Here is a 14,044-nt window from a genome sequence, read left to right as displayed (position 1 = left end):
ACAGTTTATCACAGGTTTATTAATTGTGCCCTGGATCAATGGTATTGGATCCCACTGAAGTTAGCAACAAAACCTCTGTTGGTTTCATCGTTGCGGTTTCTGCCAGTCTTCAGCAAAGCCAAAAAGAGAAGCAGCTCTCTGGACGCTTACATCCAAAAAAAGAAAAAAAAAATAAATCAAACATTTCTTCCCTTAATGAACAAAACTACCTTATTCTGGCCATAGCATGCTGCTTGTTGACTTGCTTGTATACTAGTAACATAAAACCTAAATATTCTCTAGTTGGAAAAAATACTTCTTTTTAATCTGAGGATTAAATCACTAATCACGAGCTATTAAATCACAGATTAATAAATCACTAGTCACAGATATTAAATTATGTCATATCCTAAACAAAGTAAGTAACACGAGGTTTATATTAAGAAAATGAGATGTCAAAAGATGGCTCTGGGGAAGAGTTATAAAAAAACCAATAACCCATATCAGTATGATGATAAAGTTAAGATTTTCAGTGTTAGCCTTAATTCTCTATCTCTGCATCTATAAGTCATCATAGAGTTCTTCAATATATCTTTTATGGTCTTCAAGGTGTTTTGATGCCCTTGCAAAACCAGACTGGTTTTAATGCATTTCTTTCACTGCATCTTTCAGCCGTGAGGATATTCTTTCCTGGCTCATCTTTTATCTGCAAATGGGTTTGCTTACCATAATGATGGGAAATAATTGTCTCTCTGAATTAGAGTAATTTCTTTCTGTGGCGCTCATCACAGAATCTGTTGCATCAAACTGTAAAGTAAACAGGATTCTTATCCCTCTTTTCACATGTGGGAAACAGAGGCTAAAGCCAAATATTTTTTGCAAGTGACCACCCTGAATTAACTCAGCTTGAGCACCAATACCTCTAAATGAACTTCCACAGATTTCAGTTTGTTTGTTGTGGCATGAAGACAATCCTGCAAGAGTAGAATTAAAACTATTTTTAAAACTTTATTTTATTTTAAAGCTGGCAGAGGATTATGGCTTTTTCTTAATATCAAGCCAGACATTTGAACAAGCAATTAAGAAATGAAGGCCTCTTTACGTCCTTATTTGTACCTTTGCATCAGGCAAGCTGTTTAGCAAAAGTCTTAAAATTCAAGTGTGTGGCAAACAGTTTAACATTTTTTTTTGGTTCACTGTGCCTGTCTGCATAGCTGCATTTTTTTCTGGAATTTACAGCTTCTGTCAGCCCCATACTTTTAAGAGGCAGTTTAACTGATTTAGGAAGTGAATCAGTAGATTTAATGGACTACACTGATCTTACTTTAAACAGCTAATTTTCAATATCCCCTGGGCTATTTGAGACAAGTAGGAATAGTGGTGCTGGTCTGATCCGATTACATTTCATCGTAGTCTCCAACGATTGACTGTTTAGTACATTTGAATTGGGAGGAAAAGCTTTTTGGTTTTTAGACTGCCAGTTCATATGGATTTCAGTTTAGTAAAAGCTGGAAGGAGTTCACCATCTTTATGAAGTTAGGTGGGCAGGGTCCAGGTGGCTAAAAAAAAAAAAAAAATTAAAAAAAAATTGAGAAGACCCAACAAGCTTGAATGAAAGAAGTTGGCTTCATCTTGGAGCTGCTCACGTGAATTCTCACTGTACAGCTCAGGCAATCTGAGGGAGCTGTGAAACTTTGCAGCTTGTGAGGCACCTCATCAATAGGAGGACTGTCAGTTTGGTCTTATTCTCGGCACTAAGATTAATTTAAAATGTAGCCTACATTGGCCTACATCTAATGTAGCCATTTATTCTGGGGTGATACCGTTGTAAGAATTTTCGTATCAGTGACCAAGCAAAAAGGTTAGTTTTTATTTATGTATGTGAAATAGTGTTGTGGTTTAACCCTGGCCAGCAGCTCAGCCACACGCTCGCTCCCTCTCTCCCGATGGGATGGGGGAGAGAATCGGAAGGGTAAGAGTGAGAAAGCTCCTGGTTTGAGCTAAAGGCAGTTTAACAGGGAAAGCAAAAGCCTCGCACACAAGCAAAGCAAAACAAGGAATTCACTCCCTGCTTCCCATGGGCAGGCAGGTGCTCAGCCATCCCCAGGAAGGCAGGGCTCCATCATGTTTAACGGTGACTTGGGAAGACAAACACCATCGCTCTGAACGTCCCCCCCTTCCTCCTCCTTCCCCCAGCTTTCTGTGCTGAGCATGGCATCCCAAGGTCTGGGATATCCCTGGGGTCAGCTGGGGTCAGCTGTCCCACCTGGGTCCCCTCCCAGCTCCTCATGCCCCCCCCAGCCTCCTCACTGGTGGGGTGGGTGAGAGGCAGCAAAGGCCCTGACTCTCTGTAAGCACAGCTCAGCAGTGATGAAAACATCCCTGTGTTACCCACACTGCTTTCAGCACAGATCCAAAACATAGCCCCATGCTAGCTGCTATGGAGAAAATTAACTCTATCCCAGTCAGAACCAGCACAGGTAGATACATGTGAAAACAGCTGTACAGTAGGAAAGCATTGCAGAACAGATTTTCGGGTCCCCTTTCAGCAGTTATACTCCTTCTTATGCTTATCCACATGCAACAGGAGTCCTCTAGTCCTTCAAAACTTGATAGCATCAGTTTAGAAAATTCGATTGTTTAATCGTGCTGCCTTCTGATGACTGAACAGACACCTGTCCCGTAAACTACTCATTTTTGCAGATACTGTCATGTGCCAGTAGGGAAGGTGCTTTCTTCTTGAATTGCAGCAAGGGAACAAACACAGGCTTTATACATGACACAAGATGTTAATGTTCTTTATAAATACAATAAGAATAAAAAATAGAAATACAGTTTCTCTAGTATTCATTAGAATCTTTAATTCTTTATATTTTAATTGACAAAAATTAACTCTGTCAATAGATCTCAACTGTTCTGTAGTTTGAGGCAATGCCATTTACTGTACATAACCCTTGGTTGTTTTATTTTGTTGGTATCTCGCAGTGTGTTTTCCAGGTACCTTTATGCTTTCCATTGGAAACTGCCAAAATATTTTCTTGTACTGGTTTGTTTACGCTGCATAGTTCTGAAATTTTTCCTGTTTTGGACAAAACTCCTCTCTGAAAAGCCTTTATGAAATTTCAGGGGCAGATTAATACAAACTTTTGGTAAAGATCTCCAGTATGCCTGTCTCTCGATAGACTTCTTTATGTACTCTATCTTTAGATACTACGTTTTGTTGTGTGTGTTTTAAATGTTGATTCTTGTTCAGGCTTTGGGAGCTGAGGACCTTTGGGAATTGTTTAGATCCTCACAGCTGTGTGGTACCTTTGTGTTTAATAAAATTGGCATGCTTCCCTTCTGTGAAAGCACAAGGTTATATTCAGTGTAGTTTCCTTGAAGCTTCCCTTAGAATCAGATGTTAAATTCTGGATTTGCAATCAGAGGGGATAGTTGCTTCTGTGTGGGGGATGATGAGTACCTTCCCTCCTTGTCCCTCCTTCCACATCAGCTCAGATCCCTTCCAGTTGAAGTACAAGCTAATCATAAGATGTATAAAGTAGTGAAGACAATTCTTCAGAAAGACTTACACCAACTCTGCTGTATGAAAAATTCAGTTACTCCTATCATGTGAAAGTCTGCTGTGTTTGTGCATGTATTCTCATGTATCTTCTGTTGAATGTTGCCTAATTTCTTTTGATATCTGACTAACCTCATTGTAATTTCCTCAATTGTAGAAGTGGCAGAAAACTTTTACATAACATGAACTAATAGCAGCAGGTCTGTTCTGTTCTAGCTGTTGAATTATTCTGCGACTATTATTCAAGTCCCTCAGTATTTGCCATTTATTTGGATGATTGATGGCAGGCAAATTAAACCACAGGCTCAGGGCAGGGTTAAGTATTTTCTGGTGTATTTTTACAGCATTTGCTGAGATGAGGCCCTGATCACAGATCAGAAGTTTGCAGTACGTATCATTAATGGTATGCGATATTGCCCTCTTCAGTAGCATGTAGAATAGCCCCGTTTCTGGCAGTGGTGCAGACCCCCTGCTCAGCCTCCTGTTGGCAGAGCCCCATCGTGTCTTATGTACCATTCCAGACTGCAGGCTGGCACGTGAGACTGGAGGTCTGTGTCTGCTGGCAAAGGACTTTATGTCTCTGCCAGTAGGACTGTGAAAATGCAGTATATGTTTGCCATCTTCAGTTGCAGCATTTGGTAGGTGAGCTCAGGAGGGTGCCTGTTCGTCGTTTTTGTGCACCTCTAAGGCCAGATAAATACTGCAGTCATTGGTGCTTCTGAGTGGGGATGATAGGAACAGGCAAGGAGGTAATTAAAATCTACATGCTTTTAAGTATTTGACAGTTCGGCCGGTTAGCATATCTCATGTATGACTTAGCAAGAGACCTATCTGCAATGGTTGGGTGCCATGAGAAACTAGGCAGCAGAAAGCATCGCATACCTCTCTCAAGTTAAAACCACATGCATTGAAGGGGATTGCACTGTTACTGTCTCTCTTTGTGCTGGATAATTAATCTTTTCCAGTATGCTTTGTATCTGTGCTGACAGGATACTTCAGGTCACTAATTACTAATCTTCCGTTTGAGCTATACAAATGCTTACCACTCCTACTACTTCAGTACTTGGCAGACTTGCAGTTGAAGAACAGACCTGGAAAACAAGGTGAGAGAAGAAAGAAGTGGTGAATAGAAGTTATCTTCAGTTGTGTTCAGATGCTGTAGCGCTTTCTGTCTTACATGATACGTACCTTTTGATGAGCAGATGCAGTAATGCCCACCCTAGTCACTTACGTAGCTATATGGATAACTCCCCAAACTTTTTTCCTTGTTGTTGAACTTCTCTTGCAGTTGATGAAAGTTCATCAACCCAGTAGTGATACTGAGTTTCTTGTGCAGAAGGAAAACAATTTAGAATCATACGTACTTTAAATCATGGGGCTGTCAAGGTGACACTGTTATTTTTGCTGTTTATCTGCAGAAGCTGGAAAAGTCTGACTTGGATAACTGGGAGAATATCAGAGGACCCGGTCTGTTGGAAGATTCCAGGACTGTTCAGAAGCAACGACGGGAGGCTCTCCGTCTCAAGACAGAGTAACTGAGCAAGCCTACTTGGGTGCCTCTGCAAAAAAAAAAAAAAAGGTCCCAGGCTGGACTGTCATTTTTTAATCCAGTGTCAGGAACAGACATGGAGGGGGGAGCTGCACTGAGCAATTCATGCCAGTGTATATATAAGTAACTGTGAGATCAATCCAAAAGGCACTGTATTATATGAAGTTCTTTGTTTGCATCCATTTGCACAGAGTTCCACAGGCTGTATATATGAATTCTCAATTAAAAAAATAGCTGATTATTCTACTGAGAACATCCCATTGTTTTTCAATCCCTACCATTCAAACTGAGATGCTTCAGTAAGGAATAACATTTCAGGAGTCACTTGTCAGTTCCAGAAGTTGTTGTCCTAATGAGAACAACAGTGCTGTCATCTAGATGTGTGTGACCAGATAAATGCTGCTTCAGGGAGCCCCTGCATGACTTCAGGCTCTTAAGCTTGGGACTCCACAGGCACGTGAGCTGTTTGGAACAGTGAGTCCATTTTTGGCTAAATAATATTCTTGTGTTTCATTTCCAGGAACTTGACTGTACAGAGACATGTACAGAGTGTCAGCTGGTAATTGGTCAAATAACATTTGTTTAGCTGTGGTTAGATTTTTGTTATTAGTTTATAGATACCTTCGTGCAGGCAGGACCTTTGTGCTGGAACTTCTCAGTTTAAGTTGGAAGAATAAGAATTCCTCACTAAGAGCTGTGCAGTTTCTCTGTGAGCAAGTACTGTAGCAGAATCTTCCTGAACCACTATATAGTGGCAGAGCTCATCTTACACGTAGTATTACATGTGTATTTGTGCACGTGCACAGAATTTATTTATTTATCTTTTGATTAATTCTTCTGAAATGCTTGTCTTTTAATATTTGTCTTTGTATGCTAAATGTTTGCTGTTAGAGGAAACCATGCTAACATTCAGGACCCTTCTGCTGGGACAATTGAAGGAAGAAGCATCTAGTCAATTGTTGAGATGAAATGAAGCTTTTGAAACTCCTCTTCAGGGGAATGGAGTAGTAGAGCACAGATTAACAGTAAATTCTAGTTTCAAAGCGTTCAGTGACACCTATATGTAAATCCTTTTGGAACTGTCTTTGGAAGAGGTGTGGTCTTATTTCTCTCTGCAAGGCGTGTCAAATGCAATCTAAATGTCCTTTTGGACACTTTATTTAGGGTAGCTTCCTTGTCCTCATGTAAATCATCCCTCAGCACTTAATTTTCTTTAGGCTCTCAGTGATGAGGTCCAGTCTTTCTCTCAGAAGAATAATCTACACTGGATTTTAGAGAGTTGTAAAGCAATTCATACAGCATTACATGAAATACCTTAGTCATGTTTTGTGCTTGTTTTCTTCTGACAGAATTGCAAAAACCATCAGAAAGTGTTGCATGTTATCTGGAACAAGGCTGGAACTGTGTGTTTGTGTGTCTCTCTGTTCAGTATCATAGATATCTTTGGTTCTAAATAAACCAACCAGGGGAGGAACAAGAGGAGCATTACAAGAGTGAGGTAATCATAAATGCTACAGGGAAAAAACTGAAAAACTAGAATATGGAGGCATTAAACTGTGCTAGATCTAGACAAGAAGGAAATTGGTTTAATTGTTTTGTCATTAGTTTTACCTAAAACAACATTCTTAGGCAAATATGACAGAAAATAGGAAGTTAAAACTGTGTACCTCGTTAAGCATTTTTTCAAATCTTAAATTCAAATTCTGGTACAGTTCTACTGACAGCACCAAGATTGATTGCTCGAAGGTCATCAACTCATTGGCTACACTGACAGAGAATTCTCTGAGTTAGGGCCCCTGCAGCATCACTGCTGCTGTTACAGCACTAGCTGGTCTACTGGAAATGTTTCTTTACGTTCCCCAGTATAGACCCATCTTGTGTGGACTCTGCAGATTCACTATGTCTTTTCCAGAGGATACACGTCTTCCTTTTCCCAGCCTTGACTGAAGGAGGGGGGAAGTTGCCATTGCTTTGCGTATGGAGAGGCATGATCAGCTCCCAGTCTTGCAACGCTGGCTCACGGCATGGACCAACAATGCTCTAAACACATGGCTTTCTAGGAACAACGTGTGTAAGAAAAACTACCCCTCCCCCCAGGGGAAGAAGCAAAGATATTTCTCTTTCATGAAGCCCTTAGGCTTTTCGGTTTTTCCTGATGAACAAAACACTCACTGAAATAACCTGTGTATTTTTTGCAATTTGATATCCTGCAAATATTATTTGGGGAATGGTTGTCTTATTTCAGCAGGTCTGGAATGTAGTTGTAAATAATTACTTCTACGGAGAACACTTTTTAATGTCGTAACTTAGGAGCCAGTTCTAATTGGTTGCTTGCTGGTTGTGGGGTCCCCCCAACTCCCTTGTTTATAGGCTCTACGTTTCCTGTAGTTTCTGAGGGCATATTTGTGACTGCCTTTGAAGTGGCATCTTTGGAAAGAGATTATCTAAGATTTATCTTGGCATCTGTGAGAAACACTGACATGCAGTTGGAAAATTTTCCAACCTGCCCTTCTCTCCAACTTCCTTTTTGAGAGACATATGTACTGACAGTCCACCAAAAAAAATTCCCACTTTTTTTTTTTTTTACTGCTGTTGACTCATTTATGAATTAAAATAAAAAAACAACAATAACTTTTGGCAGGTACAGAAGCTGTACTTTTCATAAAATGGGGAGAGCTATTTCAGCAATTTCTCTTTATTGTCATGCACTTGGACAATGGCTTCATGTTTTATGCTGTGCTTTTCTTAGCCAGTGAATTGGAAATAATACTTAGGAAAGGCATGTTGAGAGTCAATTAAAGTCTCTTTAAGTTGTCATGCATCCTAAAGTAGAAGGCACTCCTGAAACATGGAGAATTATAGTTCACAGCTCTAGAAAAAGAGGCAAACTTCAGTTGGTTCAGGACTCGCGCTTAATGTGGCTGCTTATTTGAACTATCCTTTTGAAAGCCATGTTACAGTACTTCTGGTTATCTCTAAGGCACCTGGGGACAACCTTACTGAATTGTTATTCTAAACATCTGTGGCTGGGGGGGTCAGAGGTAATTAGATGCAATTGTCAGTCTGAGACACCAATTGGTATTTTTGCATCCTCTTTGGTTACTGGCACGTACCGGTCTGAGGGGAATGAAAACAAGGCTTTAGTGAAAGGTGTGAAGTATTAAAGGCATAAAAGAGAGAGCACTGAGGAAGCCAGATCTTCTAGTCAGTGTCGCTGAAATTAGAAATGAAAGAAGGAAGTCTGGCTATGTCTGTGAGTGTCTGTAAGTATGCAGACTGAAAAATCGGTTTCAAAATCCCTGTTTTGACAGTAAAGGGGAAAGCGTCTCTCTCTCAAAGAAACTGTGGCAAGGTTGGCCTCTGGGATCTTCCGTAACAAGAAGAGCAGTAGGGCAGAGAAGTGGAGGGAATCTGGGGCACCAGTGGGTGTCCGGCTGGATGGTTCCCAGCGGCAGCTATCTGCAGCCCAAAACGCTAAGCAGAAATTTGTATGAGATCAGCCCTGCGGATTCTGCTAATTGAGTTTGTTGCCTCTATAGCACTTCAAATTTGCAGGCTCACAGATCACCCAAAAGAGAAAATGCTCAGTATCTTAGTTCAGCTGTAACACAGATGAAGGAGAGGCTTAGCGAAAGCTGTAGCTACTGTGATCCAAAAAAGGTTTCAAAACCTGCTCACTAGCATAGCAGTTGAATTTCAAAGCTCCTAAATACATCTGGGTGAGCAGCTGGATGTTAAAAACTTCCAGAATCAAGATACAGAGAACAGTCTTGCCAACAGCAATCCTCCAAGGTCTTGAAAATGGCTCCAGCTACCCCAAAAAGGGAGGTTATGGCATAGTAAGAGATGAGTGATGGGAGTTTTAGACCAGAACATAGAATGCAGAAACTTCTGAAAAACAACTTAAACATACCCCGTCATTAGCTTGGGACCAATCCCCGAAAGTGGAAGGGCAAATCCATTTCTTCACAGAGAAGCAGTAGCTTGGAGTGGAGTAAAGGGCACTGTTATTGGATGTTCTACATGGACACTTTTTGTTTAACTGTATGTGCATGTGTATAGGTGAAACTTAGAGCAGTAGGTTTCACCTTCTGAAATAACTACATAGACCCTTGTACTTCTTGATGATCTTGCATTTGCTCTGAGTCACCTATTTTTGAATTTCCAGCACAAGTCCTGGGCAAGTTTCATTTTTATACCTTGTATTTTCCAGAGTTTTTTCTTTCTGTAGGAAATGAGAAAGCCTAATACTGTCCTTTGCTACTAACTACTTTATGTCCGCTGGAAAAAAATAAGAATAAAGAAACAGAGAAAGGAAGGGAATGATCTGAATTCTTAGGGGAAGCAGAATAACTGCTTTTACATGAAGATGGTCACAGAATTTTCCATAAACTTTTATATTTTAAAAGGCTGCTTTTTGTTCTGTGTTTTCAGTGGAAAACCTCTTTTCATCCTTCAGTGGAGTAAGGTTCACAAAAAATTTCCACTCTATTTTAGACTAGCTAACTAGAAGGTTTTAATCGAAGGAGGGTAATTGCTCACTCTTAGGCCTTCTTTTCCTACAGGGACTTGCAGCCAGACTCAACCAAGGCACAAATAGTCTCTAGACGATGTTTTTCTTAAACTTCTCCTCAGCCCAGGAGACCAAAGCAGTCTTTCATACCAGTGGAATTAGACCAACCATATTTTCTTGTTGAACGTATGCTTTAACTGCATGTTTAACTGTCTTGCTTAACACAGACAGGCAATTAAAGTTTTGCCATCTCTGTACTGCTTGGGAAGTGTGTTAAAATTAAATTCAACCAAAGCAGCAGCTGGTAGTGCTGCAGAAAGGGCACGTAAAATATGGTTATACATTGCAAATGTGAAAGGTAGAGTATGTGTCATAGTCACAGGCCATTTGTGAAATTAAAAAAAAAAAAAAACAAACTCAAAAGCCAGAAATAAGGGCATACTGTGTATTGCCAGTGCTCTGTAGAAGAAATCTGTGTGCCATACTTGGAGTCTGGCTTGATGGCACTTCAGTCGATGGAAACAGGACCATGCTTATTTAGCACGTCTTTTTCAAGTTAGTTGATGAGATCCTTAATGTTCAATACCAACCCCATGGTGCATGTTCAGTATCAAATCCATTCTGGTATTAACCTCAAGGAAGCTCAGTGGCTCCCAGGAGTATGGCTTAATCTCAGGCAGGATCGGGGGTAAACCCATCTCTCTGCCCTGCACAGCCATTCTCCTCTTTCTGTCCTGCCTTCCAGTGTTCTTCCTAAAAAGTAACAGCTCAGTCTCTGAGCTGCTTTTCTCTTACGGAGCTGGCTGCAAAACATCACCCTTTTTTTTTTTTTCTTTTTTTTTTTAAGTTAATTGTCTACCAAGAATTGAAGAATAGTGGTTTCTAAATTCATTTGAAGATGTCCTGTAGAATGCAAGCTCAGAAACACAGCCCCAGTATTACATCCCCATAAGTATGGCACCCAGCATACACTGGGTCTCTTTTTATCTTTAGATACACAATGCTGTGCTCTCTATTTTATGTACAAAGGAAATTAAATGTACTTTTTTCTTTAAAAGATGAGATCTTCATCCATCACCAGCTGTCAGTTCCTAATAATGTTGCCCAGAGAAGTGTTATCTGTGATTTAGTGGCTTTAGTGGACTATCTTTTGTTGAACAGAGGACAGCAGAATAAAATTTCAGCTTAATATAGCTCTTTTCATACTCCTTCTGAATAAACAGAGGAAAAGAGGAGAGGAAGAGCAAAGAATCTTGGGTTCCAGGCTCAAGTTTCTTCTGTTTTGCAATAGATAGGGCATTTTAAGAAAGAAAAGGAAGGAAAATGAAAGTGAAAAAAAGGAAATAAAAGAAGAAACGTGGAAAGAAAAAAGCTTAGGGACAAAAATAGTAATAGAAAACAGAGTGTTCTTTCTGACTGGTCCCTCTGGATAGAGTAGGAAGGAAAACTGTTTCTGTCTCGGGAAAAACTTTTGAGCTCAAAAAGTACCCTTATCAAGTCAGAATGAAGTGTCAAGTATGATATTTTGCAAGCTAGTGGTTTTAGAACTACTTTTATTTGGGTGAACCGCAATGTTTTATTTTGCTTTTCATGTTTTTCTATTCTTGATTCTTTTTCCTCAGGTAGCTTAACTCTGGAAATGAAAAACCACCACTGATCTTAAAAGCACCTTTTTTCACTTAAAAGACCGCCAGCACAAAACGTTTCAACGGTTTCCAAAACTTTTTGCAAAAAGTGTTCTCAATAAGGGTAAAGATCTATCAAAACAGATCCCTCTCAATGAACAGGTTGCAAAATGTCAGTCAAACAGATTAAAAAAAAAAAAAAGTATTGGAAAAGATCTTTTATCAGCTGTGCCAGTCAGTTCCTTGGTTAGTTGGAGAACACTGAGCCTGCTTGCTGATGAGTGCGCGACTGCACGCCTCTGTGCTTGTGTATGCCAGCCTTCCCCCCACCAGAGGTACACACCTGCATTCAGGAAGTTGCATGCTTGCAATTTAACAGAGGATTTTGCTACTCAGTAACTCGTAAGAAAAGACCTACCCCTTCCTCCATCCAGTATTCTGCTGTCCCACGTAATGACATTGTACCTTTTACATAAACTGACGGAAGTTGCTTCCAAAAGCTAGTTCTCCTTTGTCCCTGCTTTCACAAATACTACAACCTAAATTTATTTGTTTAGTTCATCTTAAATAATGTCATTTTTTTATTAGATACTCAAACAGCATGCTCAGAAGTTGGAATATAATAAGAAGAAAGCCAACATTTTTCCCAGCCTAAAATAAGGCGTTGCCCCTGGTTTAAGTGCTAGGTCTAGGGTTTCCATCATTTTAAGTCACCTGTCTAGCAACAAATCGGCAATCAAAGATGGAAAGAGTCTGGTCCTATTCACGTTCATGTGTACTTGAAGTGACTGCAGTCTATCCAATTTTGGAGTAATGTCTTACCATTATTTGGCTACTCACCCCACTGCAGGTGCTTTTTTTTTGCCTTGCAAACATCTTGACTGGGCTGTAGATGTGATGAAAGTTAAATGCATATTTCCAGTACAAAAGTCTGAGATTGCACATTTCTTATAATGGGCCTTTTGGTCTGTGTGCCTCCTGTGAAGTGCAAACATCCTTATCGGTTGTGCTGGAATAATAGGCAGCAAAATCATATGGTTTATTTTTATCATCCTTTAAATCAAGATGAACTCGAATGCAGTTTGATCAAATTTTTAAAAGTCCACCCTGGCCCCGAAAGGGTTTGGTTTTTTTTTTTGAAGGTTTGAAAGTGAATTATGACAGACAGTGTTTTGCAGCTTGACTTAGGGAAGTCATTGCAGAGGAACAGCTGGGAATATTCACAGTATGTTTCAGTTTAGCTAAAAACCCCCTATAGTTTAAGTAATCAGAAATATCAATGTCTTATTATCATTGTAATGTCTTAAATGCATGTTTGAATATCTATTTTAGTGTATCTTCCATGACCAGCATAGAACACGTCCCTTTTTGTTAACTGGACTGAGGTTTCTCACTAATCCGGGTTATTTAGACTTTGCAAGAAAAAGCTGGATATGGGAACCTGTGCTTTCTATAGACAGACCCAGTTGGCTGGTCAGTGATTTTGAATACGAATCAGAGGAGGAGACCTTTATCTCTTCTCTTACATCTGTTCAAGAAGATTTCTTACCCCTGTAATGAATTATTCACAACAGAAATTAAAAATTGAATGCTCTTTGTCCCTTGAAGCTACACAGGGATGTGCAATGTTATCTGACAGGTCCATTTTTCTAACACGTACTGCACATGATCTTAAAAGTGCAGATATAATTTCCTGGCAAAGCCAGATTTGTACATCACTACCTTAGATTAACCTTACTAACTTGACAGTATCTTCTGCATGTATCATACCAGGGTCTCCCAGTTATTTATCCCTGAGGTGTCCACTGTTTTTTCCCCATCCTCCTTGTTAGCAGTAGAAGGATGTACAGGGTTTTCTACAGCTCCCTAAGGTTAAAAAGATCAATGTTTTTTCTGCCAAAAAGGATCTTTTCATCAAATTTGGTTTTTTAAGCTCTGTTGCTGGCAAACACCATCCACTTTAACTGCCACATATTCTATAGAGTCTTTTGGCATTTCCCTTTCTGTGTCTTCAGGTCATGCCAAGAAACTAGCAGGAGAACAGGTGTTAGTTCTCTTCCCAGAGGTGCTATGATCCAGGAACTCCTGCAGCAGTCGATCAAGGTATTTCTGTGCCTTGTTCTTTTGTCCTTGGAGAAGTTTCTTTTGCCCTCGGAGGGTTCACCACTCTCTACTTTCTTTGCGTGAAGAGGTATAGCAGAAGATCTGAAATTTGGAAAATACATAATACCTTAAAGTCTCTTGTGTGTTGCCATATGATTGTTAAAGGTTTTTTTTAGAGGGTGTGCATTATATATCAAATATCTGTAGAAGACACACACACACATGTTTAGACAGCGTCGAAGACTGCATTCCTCTCTGTATGCTCACACAGTGGAGAGCTGGAGTACAGCGTCCCTTCACAGTCAGTGCCCTGCCAAGGTGGGGACTTGCAGGGCTCACCTCTGAGGGATGAGGATGGTTGCCTTAGAAGGAACTGGCTCTGTGAAGTGATTGCCTGCCCGGCTTACACAGGATAGAATTAATTTTCCCACCGGTGTACATGGTAGCTCCACAGAAGTCAAGCATCTAGGCAAACATTACCATCAAGGCACATGCAGACAGTGATCGCTGCGTTCAAAGGCAGATGTCTACCAAGGTAGGTGTTGAATTGTGCTCCACCACTTCTTCCCTTCCACTGATCTTTACATCAAGAAATCATTACAGTGTGAAGAGCTGTCCCTGAAGAATAGCCATGAGCAGGTTGAAAGCTTATGGGTAAGAATCAGAGAGAGAGGCAACAAAGGGAACCTGGTGGTTGGTGTCTACTACAGGCC

General features: G+C 40.3%; 1 protein-coding gene across 1 annotated transcript in view; it reads left to right on the top strand.

Moving 5' to 3' along the window:
- The window catches only part of LOC104122078 (cytochrome c oxidase assembly protein COX16 homolog, mitochondrial), a 66,793-nt gene that overhangs the window by 45,337 nt on the left and 7,412 nt on the right, over window positions 1–14,044 (top strand). The window contains exon 5 of the mRNA XM_035889797.1: window positions 4,960–5,564. Coding sequence (XP_035745690.1) covers window positions 4,960–5,076 — 117 coding nt within the window. The 3' untranslated portion in view covers window positions 5,077–5,564. The remainder of the gene's footprint in view (window positions 1–4,959; window positions 5,565–14,044) is intronic.

Source organism: Egretta garzetta, unplaced genomic scaffold (assembly GCF_000687185.1).
Source record: "Egretta garzetta isolate BGI_Z169 unplaced genomic scaffold, ASM68718v1 scaffold2, whole genome shotgun sequence".
Classification (NCBI taxonomy): domain Eukaryota; kingdom Metazoa; phylum Chordata; class Aves; order Pelecaniformes; family Ardeidae; genus Egretta; species Egretta garzetta.
The sequence above is the reverse complement of the archived record's forward strand: the minus strand, read 5'-3'. Positions and strand labels throughout refer to the sequence as shown.